At 34.8% G+C, this 16313-nt stretch overlaps 1 protein-coding gene across 1 annotated transcript; it reads left to right on the top strand.

Moving 5' to 3' along the window:
• The first annotated feature begins 1212 nt into the window (after positions 1-1212).
• LOC144445862 (voltage-gated purine nucleotide uniporter SLC17A9-like) lies at positions 1213-14977 on the top strand. Its single transcript, XM_078135503.1, has 9 exons — positions 1213-1316; positions 4566-4692; positions 5748-5967; positions 7835-7937; positions 11631-11882; positions 12488-12584; positions 13308-13430; positions 13815-13986; positions 14800-14977. Exons 1-9 carry the CDS (start codon positions 1213-1215, stop codon positions 14967-14969), a joined length of 1368 nt encoding a protein of 455 aa, XP_077991629.1. The 3' UTR covers positions 14970-14977.
• Positions 14978-16313: the final 1336 nt, after the last annotated feature.

Below are 16313 nucleotides of genomic sequence, written 5' to 3'. Positions count from 1 at the left end.
GTTGTAAAACTTTCATAAACTCGACCCAATGTAGGTGTGTTGATCGCCAGATTTACAATCGCAAAAGTGTACGAATGTGTTGATCATAGGCAATATCTCTAATGTGAACCACCTTACTGTTGTATACACCACGGGGCCCGGGAAACGATACTTTCAAATCAGGCTTCAAACAGACTTGATTGAGTAGACATATGTGTACGTAACAGAGTTATGTTTATAACATCCATGAAGTTGAACAGAAGCATAACACGTCACCACAACCTATTTTGGGCTAGTACTAGTACTACACCATGTAATCTGTTTGTTTCGAGGAAGTGAACTGCTGTCGGTTGAAACGCCCCTGTTAGTGCGCCAACATTAGATCAATTTCCCTCGTGTACACGTCAATGTATCACAAATATATCACAAATTCAGAATCACCATTCAAACGCAACATGTACAACCATGTAAAGCTACAAACAAACAAACAACAAGGTCAAGGGTCACATTACCTCGACCACGGACGAGTGTGAAGCCACCATCATATTCATATTCATATTCAGTTTCAAACGTTCACCTCTAGGCTCAATCTGAATATGATGATGGCTTCACACGTTCATCATCAGATTCGAAGTCTTCCGAATGGGTACGAACGCGAGTTCGTCAAATCACGTAAAACCGTCATTGGCAGGTTGAAATCGTGCGATTGTGATTACTTTCACTTGAATTGCATGGATTTGCATGCTCCATATTATGGTCCACGACAAAAGTATCACGGTGCAAATTGGATACTCTGGCAAAAATAAAAAGGGAGCATGCAAATCCATGCAATTCAAGTGAGAAGTAATCACAATCGCATGATTTCAAACCGCCAATGAAGGATTTGTGTGATTTGACGAACTCGCGTTCGTGCCCATTCGGAAGACTTCGAATCTGATGATGAACGTGTGAAGCCATCATCATATTCAGATTGAGCCTAGAGGTGAACGTTTGAAACTGAATATGAATATGAATATGATGGTGGCTTCACGCTCGTGACCACGGTCGGTAATCATTATCTTTCCTTCTCATATGTAAATTATATTGGTTGTTCATATCGAAACGTTACCGAGTTAACTTAAAACTCTATTATATACCTAAAATTAAAGATATATATAGGAATGGTAATTTTTCACTAAAATTTTGGGTATGCAAATATTTATAACTAGAAGGACGATGGGTAAAATTTAAAAAATGGCTGCGCCCAAGGAAAAGAAACACTCCACGTTGCAAATCACACTTTCTGATCCTTTAACATTGAATAGCAAAACAACTGGTGCAGTATCTCACTGGAACAGGTAAGTTGTTACGATTTGTATCTCGGTATCTCGTTTAGGTATATATAACAAGTGTCAGTTTGGGGGAAAAAGTTACAACTTATACATAGTAGTTAGTCGGCTTGGTGGCCGTGTTCTCCGGTCACTTATATATAAAAACACAGGCACTGACAGCGGAGATAGTCGATTTTGCCATAGATAGTGTATTGGAAACGCTTTTGTAATTGTTCGTGGACTTCTTTAGTGTTCCATTCATTCACCCCTGTCTGAACGTCAAATGCTTTTTATTACATAATTTCAGTTGCTTGTACTTCCGGGTGTAGCAGACAGGGTATCTACGGGACTCACAATGTAAACATCGTAGTCAGAATCGAATCCCGACTTACTATACTCCGTCTGCAAGCAGGACTATTGTTGGTACACTCTAGAATTCGTGATTTTGTGTTGATAAAATAGTTCAGCTAGTATATTTGCAAACACGTACATGTGTATTCGATAATGAAAATCAAATGTGAAATAATATAAAATATATCAAATCAGTTATAAAGTTAAAGAAGAAATAACAATTACTACATGTATTATAATTAGAACTAGTACAATGACGATTACAAAGTCGATGTAATGATCTTTAAATTACTTATCATTTATGTAGAGGGTTAGTGATAAGAGTAGTTTGGATGCTAGTACTGTGGAATACTTTTACAATGAACATGTACATTGTAATACTGATAGAAGCTTGAGGGTACATGCAAGTACAAAATGTATGTGGGGTTTGGGAGGGGAGTAGTGGGGTTACAAATGTACAAAGTCTTTCCCTCACAGTCACAATCAATGTTTATCAATGACTTTATGTTTATGTACATTGACACTGTAGACTACATTTGTAATACATTCTTGTATTCTGATGACATAGCCTCTATTAGCAGTTAATAGTTTAATAATGGAATTTCTTTAAGGACTTGTTGGTTTGTTGACTATTTAAACCTGGACAAACTCTTGGAATCTTTAATTGTTGGACATGAAACTTCCTCTCTCCAACAAGACATACTTACAGACATAATAAAATCAAATCACAGAGTAGTGGCTACAACAATTCCATACATGTGTAGTATGATCGATAGACATAACATAATTACACTGATGACGTCGGAGGAATTCAGATAAAAGTACATGTACATGTACATGTGTATGTAGTCACTTCAAAAACAGATTCCAATATTAAAAGTAACTTCACAATTACTAATTTCATACATGCTTCCTGGATTCTAGTAAATTGGAATGACCCCAAAACTCCTGGAGAGTTCTGTAGTTTTGTAATTTAAGGTGTACATGTACATGTATTGATCAACCCCTGTACATGTATTTATTTCACTTATCAAAATGATCAAAATTAAACAAAAACAGAAAATATGACGTCACTTCATTTTGCATAATTTTATGAGGGCTCCTGTACTTAATTCTGTGTTTCTCATTGTAAGATGTTGAAAATGATGGGTCAGTCAGTCAGTTCAAAATATAAAATATGCAAGTGTATGTATACATGTTTGTGATACTTTCAATTTATAATGGTACTGTAATTGTCCTGAATAACTTACATGTAGAAATAGTGACTAAAGTCTGAAGGAAACTGTGAACCTTTGGTTTGATCAAATTTTGAAAATTTTAGCAATAAATGATAATTTGGGTTCAGATATGTCACATCGTACAGTCAGTAATGTTGTGATTTTACATGTACATGTAGTTTCAAATCCTGCCATAAAAGGCACCATTGTCTTGCCAGATTGAAGGAATTTAGGGTCGGTTGGGTTATTAGAAACATAGTACTCTTGAAAATACAAATGTAGTTTTAACCAGTTTCACATACAAATGTACATGTAACTGCAAATATGAGAGGGTTCACGAAAGCTAGAATTAAGTATGGCTGCCCTGACACACACACATGTGCACATTGATTCTATTACAGAGCTATTAAAGTAGATTATGTATGTGCCATGTGTCTACAGTACAGGCTATGTCATCAAATATTGAACAGTACATACAATGTACATTGTAACCTATTTTAAATCTCATAATCTAGCCAATTCAATTCTTTATGTAAAGCATACAATGTCTACTCATCAATCTTCAACAGAAAAAAACAGATTTGCAAATAGAAAGGTGCACATGTCCTACTACTAAATTTTTCTATTTTGAAACCTGAGCAAAATGAAGGATGGGCAAGGAGTATTTTCAACACTTGTAATCACCTTTTCAAAACTATAAAAATTTCATGATAAAGATAGCAAATTAAATTTGATGTCTACAATGTACATGTCCAGTACTTTATAATCACTAATTGTATTTTCTATGTAATCCATCAAAGTGGCTATTGGGATTAAAATTGGCCATCTATTTTAAATGATAAAACAACTCTACTGCATTTATTTATAAGGATATATCAAGTCCTTGTGTGTAACTCAATAAATTGCAAAACATTTAAAAATGTATCAAATGTTTGTTATTGTACGTAATAAACTTTCATACACTTTTTAGATTTTTAAAAAAATATATTGAGTGTCAAACATGGACTTGGTGTATGTTCTTTTACTTTGTATTTCCAATAGGGAACTTGCAAACCCGCCATGTTGAATGTTGCATCATGGGAAATGTGATAGTGATAATAAATACTAATCAGTTAGTATCATAAACAATGTTGATACATTGTTTGTAACCACAAATAATCATTACATAGTTACCCTGACCATTGTGGGAGGTTTATTTTATCAGTAGCTCCAGATTAGGTATTACGATAACCACAGATAATCCCATAGTCCTTTGCTTCTGAGCATGCTCAGTCTGGATTGCAAGTTCCCTATTAGAAACATATAGAACATGTATGGTTATTTTATAAATTTAAAATCCGAAATCAATACTGCATTTGCTATCCATATGGCCACTTTAAAGAGCGCCAGTTTGTATACATATACATGTACATGTACATGTACACTTAAAACTAAATTCTCCAAAAATTTCATAGTATGACGTGTACATGTAAATGAACGAGGAAACAAAATTGTACAGTATACATTGTACATGTAGTCAGTTGTTATTTATAGCATGGTGTTAACTACTGGCATATAATGTACCCAACAATGGACTGTTGTATCAATAATACTTTCTAATAATATCATAAAATATACCTGCATTTTTCAATGTTATTTGTTGCTTGAATTTTCAAACATTTCAGAAACATGTCTAGGTTATGTTGTTTATTGTATCTTTCCTCCACAGACAAGAAAAAAGGATATGGACTGCAGCATTGTTTATAGGAACTACTATAGTGTATGCAGCAAGGAATACAATGCCATTGTGTGCTGTAGCTGTCTCTCAGGAGTTTAATTGGGACAAAGCTGAAACTGTAAGTTCTTTTAAGGACAATGAAAATAAAGATTGTTTTCAAATATATACAATTTCATGTACACATCATATAACATATACACTTATTGTCTGGCCTTATTCGTGCCCTAGTAAATGTGTACCCTGCGAGCTGTAGTGTTATGCCGAAAGCCTTGGAAAATAGTTGCTACATAACACAGAATGAGGGGTTATATGATGTTTACATACAGGCAATCATTTTCTATTTTTATAACATACACATGTAGTCGTGTACATGTATCATATTGTCATGTACATACATTTGTGTACATGTGTTCTGTCCATAGTCAAAGCAATTCATGATCATAGAGTTAAAAAGACTCCATGCTACATAACTATTGCCTTCCTAGGAAAAATATAACATAACTAGTGCCTCACTCTATGCAAACTGTGGTCATTTAGGGTCACCACGTGACATAGAATCTAAGCCAATCACTGAAGACTGTAAGAAAATGATGTGTTATAAATCTTGATATTCCATGCTCACTGTCTTGTGAAGTTTTTGTAGTCATGACATGCAGAGCAGCATCATTGTTTGCCATTAGGGTTTTTAGCTGGGCTGTGAACCTTGCTGTCAGTAATTTTTGCCCTGCTTTGACATTCTGCACCCTTTGCGCTTTTAGAGAAAAATATCAAGTTGATCTTGTGTGTTTATAGGGTATTTTTGCTGTGGGTCATTGCATCATGGGAGTCAGCAGAAATGATATATTCATGGCTGAACAATTTCTATACATGAGTCCTAAGTGCTTATTTCCATCAGTGTAAAACATCTCTTATGAATATTCAGTGTTCAACTTATTTATTTATGCTGAGTCTCATGGTCTAAGAGCCCACACCAAAGATACCATATAAAGGCACAAGATCAACTTGATGTTTCTTTGAAATCTTACATAATTGTAGGTGATGTAACATAACATGAAATGACTGTCAAGAACCCACAATTTATGAAAACTTCTCTACTTTCTGGTTCAGGAGTTGTGTTCCCCTTTAAAAGTTACAGCTATTTGCATCTTTTTCATGGTTGTATATCTGTTTCAGGGTCTGGTTTTATCATCATTCTTCTGGGGTTACGCTTTGACTCAGTTTTTATCAGGCTACATCAGTGATAAATATGGTGGTGATTTCATTGTAACATTAGCAGCTCTTGCATGGGGTTCACTCACTCTCTTAACTCCACACCTAGCCTATTTTTATGAAGACAAATCGACCCAGTTAACATTTATGGTATTTCTCAGGGTAACATATGGTGCACTGCAAGGTAAGAATAATTCAGAGAGTGAATCTGTCAGGATGATTGATATGTCTACATGTACATGTAGCTATGAGCTGACTGTCCAAAATAAAAATTCAAGTCTGAAGCTTTACTGTGTTTGGGAGCACATGTAATTTGAAAAGAGATGATCCAGAGTGCTAAACATTCCATATCTGCTTCATAGTAAGGGTAGCTGTGTTAATCCTCAGATTAAAATATATATTATAGGCACAGCCCCCACAGACTAGTTACTAGTACATACATGAGTGGTAGCTTATAGTGTGGTATGTTGTATCTTACCAAGTACTGCATATGTATATGGCATATGTATATATATGGTATAATTTTAGATTTCTCAAAGATACATCTGTAGCGATTTGTATCTCTGTCTTTCTCTCTCTCTCTGTTTAATACTCCCATTTACACATGGACATCCTTCCATAGACCCAATTGTGTTGTATCTTAGTTTTGAATTTATTGAATAATATTCATACCTTTCACTACCCATCACTTACAAGTCTGTTGATTCAATATGACACTAGATGTGTTTTATCTTATATCTGCATTAAATTTCTGTCATTATTTCCACAGCTTTTCACTATCCTTCCATTACAAGTTTATTGGGGAGAAAGGTAGACAAATATAGCAAATCACATGTCTTTACCACGGTGATATCTGGTACATATGCTGGGTAAGATTTTTGAACACAAAGTGTAACTTTCAGAGTTTAAATGAGACAGTCCAGAATTGTACTAAGGTTCCTTATCCAGAGTAAAGAGGGGAATATATTCAAAATATTATTAAAGTTATTGCTTTATTGCTTTTTATTTGACACTTCCAAGGGTGCCAAGCCTTCTTGTGAGTTCTGAGTGACACCCCCCCCCCCAAAAAAAAAGACCATCCTATTTCAAAACACTTCCATTTTATGCAAAAATGAAAAAAGTAGTGCCACCAAACACCAAGATTCTCTATGGTCTCAAACCAGCAACTATAAAGGGCACACATTTTACTGTTATGTGAACCCTCTGGTGGAAAATTCCTACCCGGGGGAGCACTAATATATCAATAGTTTATAAAGTGTCACCTGTACAATTCAGGATTGTGTCTTTTGGAATTATTGCAGACATGTTTAAATCTCATACAAGTATGTCATTACTAAACTTAACTTACTTGTGTTGCTATGGTAACACACAGTACATTTCTACTCGTGTTATAAATACAAAAAATCTCATTTTACAATAAAAAATACCTAATATTATATTTTACAATGTCTATTAGTTAACTGGACTGAAAATCTTTGACATCCACTGTAATTTCATTAAAAAATTATCATAGTGGAATAATTTTACGTGAGGTTACCATAGCAACTGGAAAGTTAGTGTTTAGTTAAATATTCGTTATGATATTGTCACATTTTTCATATTCTAGTAATCTTTTTGTCACTGCATTGTATTTATGTTGTAGAAAATATAAAGATTGAAGAATACTGGACCCAGTCTATCTGTTGTTAAACTAAAAAAAAACAGCCCATTTTAGGACACATACAAAATGAAGGGGCCGTGACATTAGGGTTAGGAATTTTGGGCGAAGTTCATGTGATGGTTATTCTTGGCTAGAGCTAATGTACAATGTATAGCCTACAGACGTGGGTATTTGGCTCAACACACTAGCTAATTCAAACAACTTGCCAGGCCAGGTAGCCAAGTCTGGGCCATCTGGTGCAAAATTATTAGCATCATTATCATAATGGAAAACTGGGTCCAGTGTTCTTTTAGTCGTTAATTTCTTTAGTTTTGCCAAAATTGAAATCATGATAATTTATCTTTTTTTAAATTCTTGTTTTATTTTCTGATATTTCCCTGTATCATTCCAGCCTTCCATTATCCCTCTATTGTCAGCCTTATAACTAAGAAGTGTCGCCAAAATAGTGAGAAAAATTTAACATTCACAACAGTTCTCTCTGGAGGTTATGTAGGGTAAGCATTCTGTATTTTAGTACAACAAATTTAAAGTCTGCACTGACGTAAACATTTTTAACACTTTTTTTATTTGAGCAAGAAAACTTTTGCATTTTTATTACTGGAATTTCAACAATTTGAGCATGAAATGTATTTTCTGCAGAATTTGATGTCTAAAAAGCACTAGTTGACTTTGAAATGCAAGTATTAGGACTACATGTACATGTACATGTACCTTCAACTAGTTGCATTGGTGCTTGCTTCACAAATTATGAATTTAGTACCTGAAGAGATAACAGCGTTGTTTATATTTTGGATGGCAGCAATAAGCTACAAAACTGCAGCTTTTCAGATTTTTGTTTTTAGTTTTCCGTCTCTGCAGAGATTCAGAACTACACCATGCTGAGATAATCCAATTGCCACTTGCTATCCATAGTATTAAGATCTAATTTGCGTAACAATTTAGCCTGAAATTTTCTAGACAGACACAATGTAATTGTCATTATAATTTCATTAGCCATCTACTTTGGTGACTTTGTTGTCGGGAAAGATAAACTGCACAGAACTTATCAATATTTCAAAATTCTGACTCCGCTGGTGTTTACTGTATGCTGATCACATTATACATGTAGACTACATAGTCTAGTTCCTATACAACATATTATAATTACTACAATCATCTCCACTCATGTATAGGGAAAGTCATTATTATATCACACATATCTGAGTTACCCCTGACTACATTCATATAAAAACGTGATAACGTTATTGCGTCCCCACGTGAGTTAGTGAAAGGAAGACTGATTTATATAAAGTTTACTAGACTTACATAGGAAAGATTACAAATCAACTCTTACATGTATCTCTGTGTCTCTCCCTACCTACCTTTCTACCTACATATTTTCCTTTGTTTTATCCATCCTTTCATTCATTTGACTTTGTACTACTTCCACTGTAAAGAAATTAGATGTTACTACCTTGCTTGTGCATAGCATGTTTGACTGTGCAAGATCATTACAATGAAATTCACATGACCAGTGTGAAAGGAATATACACAACTTTGAATTGATAGATAAGACCCCTGTATATAAACAATTACACTTTTTGGAAAGTTCAATTCAAACAATCAACACCAAGTGTGGTATCTGATAACAGGAGGTCGTAAAATACAAGATGCTATAATCTACCGTACTAGAAACACATACTATTTTTATAGATAATGTTGCAATACAATGGATTGAACCTTAGACTGAGATTGAACACAAGACATTTATTTTACGACCTCCTGTTGTCAGATACCACACTTGGCGTTGATTGTATGAATTGGACTTTCCAAAGAGTGTAATTGTTTATATACAGGGGTCTTATCAATACGGCGTATTCCGGTTATCGAACTTCCAGTTGTTTCGCAGGAAAGTATCGCGAGAGGGCGCACCATATCTGACAAAGTGAGGGCCAGAATTTTCGTCATGGCATCTAATAGTATGGCGATGTATGAAGCTGTCAACAAAATGGGCGTAAAAGAACTCCGTGCATTCATAAAAGAGTGGAAAATTACTACTTCTAAATCTACTAGATATCGCCAGAAATGCTGTCAACCTTGGTCTTGAAACACTAGAAAATGATAATTTTCTGAGAGAACGGAAGAGGAGACGAATAGTGGATGTCAAGCATCAAAAGATAGAACTAATCGACAGCGGAAACATTGAAAGTTGGACGGAGGACCTTCGAAATATACCCGATGTAGACATGATAAACATATTTCTTTACCTTACTGGTGTCTGTTGCTTGACAAAAGAACGATTAGAAAATTACAAATCTGACAACAGCTTCCAATCTGATTAAAATCCGATGTAGATGTTGGCTGATCGTTCATTGCTATTTTACCTTCGTTATTTTGCCTGAATTGACCTTCTTGGTACATGTTTACATTTTTTAGCTTGCCTGATCGCCTCCTCTACGATCAGGCTAAAAAATGTAAACATGTACCAAGAAAAATAATATCAGGCAAAATAACGAAGGTAAAATAGCAATGAACGATTAGCCGACATCTACATCGGATTTTAATCAGATTGAACAGCTTCCAGCTACAGTCATTGCAATATTGAGAGTTCGGTCGACAATTACCAAGCCACATGTTTATATTGTAACTGATGTCGCCGCATACTTAGGCCTTTCTTGTTTATTAGAACAGTGGTGTAGCACCACGGGTGAAATCATAAAACTTTGTCCGGAAAAAAACATTTCATGTACTGGTTATAAGTTGGCATAAACATATTTGTATTGATATACTCATCTTTACTATCACACTTTGATTAGCTTGCTATTCTTTATTCAGGACCATCAGTGTATAAAAAAACCCATTGAAGTCGGCAACGAATCATAAATATTGTTATTATGATTGATGTACCACACCGCCCACCCCTTCAATGAATCGGCCTTCCATGTAACGTTTACGTGGTTCACTCATCATACCATGTCTTATACCGATCTGATTAAAATCCGATGTAGATGTCGGCTGATCGTTCATTGCTATTTTACCTTCGTTATTTTGCCTGAATTGACCTTCGTGGTACATGTTTACGTTTTTGTCCTGATCGGTAGAGGAGGCGATCAAACATGTACCACGAAGGTCAATTCAGGCACAATAACGAAAGTAAAATAGCAATGAACGATTAGCCGACATCTACATCGGATTTTAATCAGATTGGTTTTATACAAGCTGCAATAACTGTAGCGTATATTGTGATTTTGAGGGTTCTTTCCTCTGTTTTTGTACCTTTTTCCGTTCCGATGTTTGACTGGAAGCAATCGCTACAATTTCTCCAACGGTAACGCAAATGGACGAGGTCACACTGAAAACGTGAGTGAGATGTCAGTGTACTACCCGTTTCAAAATGTTGCTACTTTTGGGTTTTCCTCACGGTCGAATTGCAGAGCCAAACTTACGCGAAATATTAGGAGAACAAGAGGTTAATTTGCTATTTCGTTATTTGATGGGCGATAATGCAATATTATAGCGTAAAGTTACGGGGAATGACAGAAAATCTTTAGTCAGTGGTTACGATGCCTATAGACTCTATGCTCTACAATTCTGGCCCTCACTTCCGGTTCTAAAACAGCGCCCCTAGTGGCCAAACAATCATATCTTTTATCTTTTCGGGGCTTCTTCGATAACCGGAATACGGCGTATTGGGTTTATCTTGAAAATCACAGTTGTGTCTATTTCTTTCATACTGGTCATGTGAATTTCATTGTAGTTGTAAGAAATTTTTTTCACTATAATTGTTGTTGTTGTTGTTGTTGTTACCACATATTGAACACATTTTAAGTATTTAACACACTGGCCTTGTTTTGTCCTATCCATATACAGCAGTGGAAACCAGGTTTTCAGCAAACTTTATTCACAAACTTAAATTATTGTTGCGACATGTTGATATAAACTATTGAATGGATGTTCATTTACTTGTGCTCACAGAAGGGTAGTATTTCTCATGACTTCCTTGAACAACAATAGTTTTAGTTTGAGTCTTAAGCTGAAAGCACAGTTTTCACAGTAATATGATAGCCTGTTAGATACAAACCACCTCAGCACATCCTTCGAGATTGCTGTTTTCAGAATATTGCCACTAGAGGGCGCTATTCTATATAAAGTCTGTAATTTTATGAAACTACCAGTAGTCAAACATTCTGTCTTATTTCTTCACATAGGAATCTTCTATCAGGTAGTGTTGGATCAATTATACTCAAAAGATTCACCTGGCACAAAGTGTTTTACGTATTTGGTGTATGTGCTATCGCATGGGCAGTGATTGTACGGGTTTATCTGATGAAACAAAAGCTTAATATTAGATTATTTTATAATGGTGTAATTAAAACATCAGAAGATGTAGTAAACCAAACAGACAGTCAACATCATGGTAGTGTACCATGGAATGTACTACTCAGACATCCAGCATTTTGGTAAGTAACTATATATATATGTAACAGTACATAATATCTTCGGAAAGTTATGCTTCTCTTTTCATATATATTTTTCAACAAAAATAGGTACCGTACATTATACTGTTCTTGAGTCCCAAAATTTCCAAAATATTGAGAAAACTGAGAGAAAAACACAAAGCTTCACAAATGTGTCAAATGTGTGAGCATTCGGATACATACATTCTACATAACAAGACTTGCTTGTAGTGATTTTTCATACACTTTCACTTACCACACTCATTAGTCACTTGCTACACACATGAAAGTTCAGCTGCAGAGAACACCATAAGCATATTTGCAAATACCATGAGTATACCACACTTACAAAATGTGCACTCGTGCATCAGGGGTTTCTGTCATAACATACCACCTCCATCATAATACATGTATGTTGACAGATTTATTCCTAAATAAGTTTTTAGTATACATGTATGGATGGATGTGAACAATATATGCTGACTTTTGCCAAAGTGGCTGCACAACTTTAGCATATCCCCACAATAAAACATTCTGTCAAACATTGTGAATTTCAGTAATTACTAATTGATGATACCGCTCATGAATATATCTTTTATTTCTCACAGGGCAATGATTGCTGGACATTTCTGCATAAATTATACATTTTTTCTATTATTTTCCTGGTTGCCAACTTATTTTACTGAAAAATACCCAGAAGAAAAGGTTAGTGAACAAGTCATTTTATTTGTAAATTTTATGAACATTTTGCCGATCAAACATACTTGAACATACCCTTTTCAATATTTACTTAATTTTCAAGATATCTATAGTAAAACAATGCCTTTCCACTACTAAAATTATATGGAATGACCAAAAATTAGGAAGCATTCTCGTGTATTTTTCGTTGTTCAGCTGAAAAAAATATGAGTGACGTAAGGGGCTTTGTCACTATTGGTGACTGTAGGTACTCCTGGATACAATCAACCCAAAATTAACATCTGCTATGTATAACTCGTTGCGTCAGTGCAGTAAGGTTGTATCTGCTATGCAATTGTATACCAGATACGATCTTACTGCACTGACAGTGCAATATTGGTATTTTAACAATTTTCAGTAAATATATTGTTGGTTGCCTGATTGTAAAATATATTTCTCCAGTTACTGCTAGTGCAGGTTTAGGAGCAAAGCAGAAATCATTACAAAGATATGTGCTGTCAGGATATAAACAAGCAGAAAATAAATTTGGTACAAGTTTGATGTATTTTTCAGTGCTCCAAAATTAATAAAAAATATCAAAAGCGATAGTTACTTTGGTTTTGAGTTAACTAAGTACAAGAAGTGAATGTTCAAATTAGAAACCTTTAGCAAAAACTATGATATCAATAGTGTAATGTTTGCCGATAATTTTACACAAATTAGCAAACTTTTTCATCTTCTCGTACACAGGGCTGGGTGTTCAATGTAGTGCCTTGGGTAGTATCTATCCCATCATGCATCAGTGCAGGGTATGTTGCAGACAAAATAGTTTCCATGGGTTACAGTGTCACCTTTGCCAGAAAATTTATTCACGTGAGTATAAACTCTATAATAGAGTGATGACCACAACCCATTCAAAACAAGGCTGCCTTGCCTTGCTTTATACACGTATGTGTGTGTGTGATTTTGCCATTACATTTTACCTTAGGTTTTTATCGTTGATTTTCTTGTGGTCTTGTATTTTCACAGACTTTAATAAGAGACTTGGTTTCTTGTAAGACTATATAATTAACCTTGTTTTGTATACAATTATAATTCAACCCTAAAAAGGGAAGTCAGCATTTAAAGAGTTGAAAAATGAAATTTTAATTCTGGTATGTGTCATGAATGCCATATGGTTCAATTTATATTTAAAGACAAAATTGAATCATATTGTATTCATGAAAAATAATTTTCTTATTTCCATATTTTTTACAGACAATAGCTTCCCTTGGTATAATGATATGTTTGATATCAGTGGGCCAAACAGATAGTTTTAATGTGGCGTTAACATTTGCAGCATCAGCGTTAGTTTTCCAGTCCTTCAGTAACGGAGGAGTTTTATCAAACCCACAGGACTTAGCTCCTGATTGGGCTGGTTCAGTGTTTGGTAAGTCAGCACATTTACTACAGTGGCATTCGAGGTTTCGGCTTAATACTAAGATAGACACAAACTTAGAATGCTGTTGTGACATGTTGGTATATTCTGTTGAGTGGACGGTGGTTTAATTTTACTCATAGTAGAATGACGTTTCTGATTACTTCCATGGTCTTTTCATGTACTCCCACTGTTACACTATCTTGATCACAGGGTGAGTATATTTGCATAATCTGTACGACAAAGGCACTGCTATCACCCATTTGTGCAATCTACATCATCGAACAACAATACTTTTAGTTTTTGTCTACCTTAGTAAGTCGAATCCTTGAATGCCACTGTTGTTTGATTACATGTACGTTTATGGAAATTATATGATATATATTGTTTATGGTTTTGAGAATCAATTATAAAGTAAAACATAGTCACCTTTTCCAAATTTGAAAGGATAGACACCTTAATGTTAACCTCCATCTCTAAGATCATATTAAAATTTGTACAAAACGGACCAGGGTATACACCATTTAATTTAGCCTAATGTTCACCAGTCTAGTCTAGACCTATACACATTAAAATCACCTCCACCGTAGATAGTCAAATGGATTTCTCTAGCACAGAATTCTGTTTTTACCACCAACAGCGATAGTTTATGCTATTTGAGTGTTGATATAAAGGTAATGATATTATCTCATCCTCGTGTCTTGCTCGGAAAGACAATTGTATTGTTATTCTTTGTTCATGGTTGAAAAAAAATGTATGTATAATCTCTGATATAGGGGTCTGAGGTATAATGAACCTATTTCTTGTCTTTGTGTGTACATGTAGGTGTGATGAACACAGCAGGAGCTCTGCCAGGATTTATCGGTGTTTACATCAGTGGGCATATACTAGAAATGACTAACAGCTGGTCAGCAGTGTTTGGATCAGCTGCTGGTGTCATAGCAACCGGCTGGATGTTGTTCATGACTTTCGGAACTGGCAACAAGTTGGTATGATTACTAATATGAAGCAAACAAGAAATATTAAACTTATTAAAATTCAACCTTGAAGTAAATAATTTTAATATCAACCATGACATTAATATTATCTGTAACACCCAAGTAAAGTAATTTCACTGTGCCTCATTATAGCGTTCAAATGTAAAAGTAGAATTTTCAAATTTCCCTAAAAATAAAAGTCCTTCAAATCTCTCCACACTGCCATATAGAAGTTTGCTCTCAGTCCTTCAGAAATGGTACAAGGAATTTGGAGATTCATTTTAAAGGAAAGGAATTGACAATCTTTTTAGTAGTCTGTGGCCATATTTGATTCTAAAATGGGATGAGTACATTAATGTCTCTCTAAATATCATAAATCTGTTCAATTTTACCAGTGCCAATCAAGTACATATGGTTCCAAAAATAATCACACTACTGTTGTTACTTACCTCCTGTAATGGACATACAGAGTTCAGAATTAACAATATTCTTATGTCCACAGACTACCAATATTCTTCGTGTACTACAGTAATGCATATACCTATACCTTTTAGTCCATTCAGACTACCATAAATTGTCATTAAAATAGTTAATTTCAAGAAGTGGACATTGAAGTCAGTCAGTAGTTTATTATTTACACTGCCAACACTCTGCAGTATGTATTGATTACATAAGAAAGGCTATGCATTATAAGCTTACAATTACAGTAATTGAAACAGTCTACTTTTACACTTAATATATTAAGCACTAATTTCAATCAATAAATCAATCAATTTATAAAGTACCAGTTTCCACTCCGATAGAGTTCCTGCAGATGTGCTTTACAGGTAGAATATTCTTGAGAGTAGATATGTAAGTTCTTTTTGAAGTGTTAGCTATTGGTTTTTGTAAATGATAAATGATTGTGACACACGGTGGAATTACACTACTTGGGTGTTAGGAGTTGTACATTTACACTACTTGGGTGTTAGGAGTTGTACATTTACACTACTTGGGTGTTAGGAGTTGTACATTTACTCACTTGGGTGTTAGGAGTTGTACATTCAGTAGTGTCATCCAAACTAAACTGGGTTTTTAACAATAGATGATTATATTTTGTATACAACACACAGTATGTTTATTGCTATATGTGGAGGTTTTATGAAGCACAGTTAAAGATATAACACTGAGTTACCCCGGCAACAAAGTAGCTGACATATTACATATGTTTATGCAAAACAGCAAATTTCCATAGAAATTATACTGTGCAATCACATGCTTTTGTGCACAATGAACAATCGTGTCCTAATTTGCATATCATTTGCATGCAGGTATGCAATAATGTGCACTGTAGTATAAATACCACTATTGATAGTATACGTG

The sequence above is a fragment of the Glandiceps talaboti genome, chromosome 14, assembly GCF_964340395.1.
Source record: "Glandiceps talaboti chromosome 14, keGlaTala1.1, whole genome shotgun sequence".
NCBI lineage: Eukaryota > Metazoa > Hemichordata > Enteropneusta > Spengelidae > Glandiceps > Glandiceps talaboti.
This window is presented reverse-complemented; position numbering and strand designations above follow the sequence as displayed.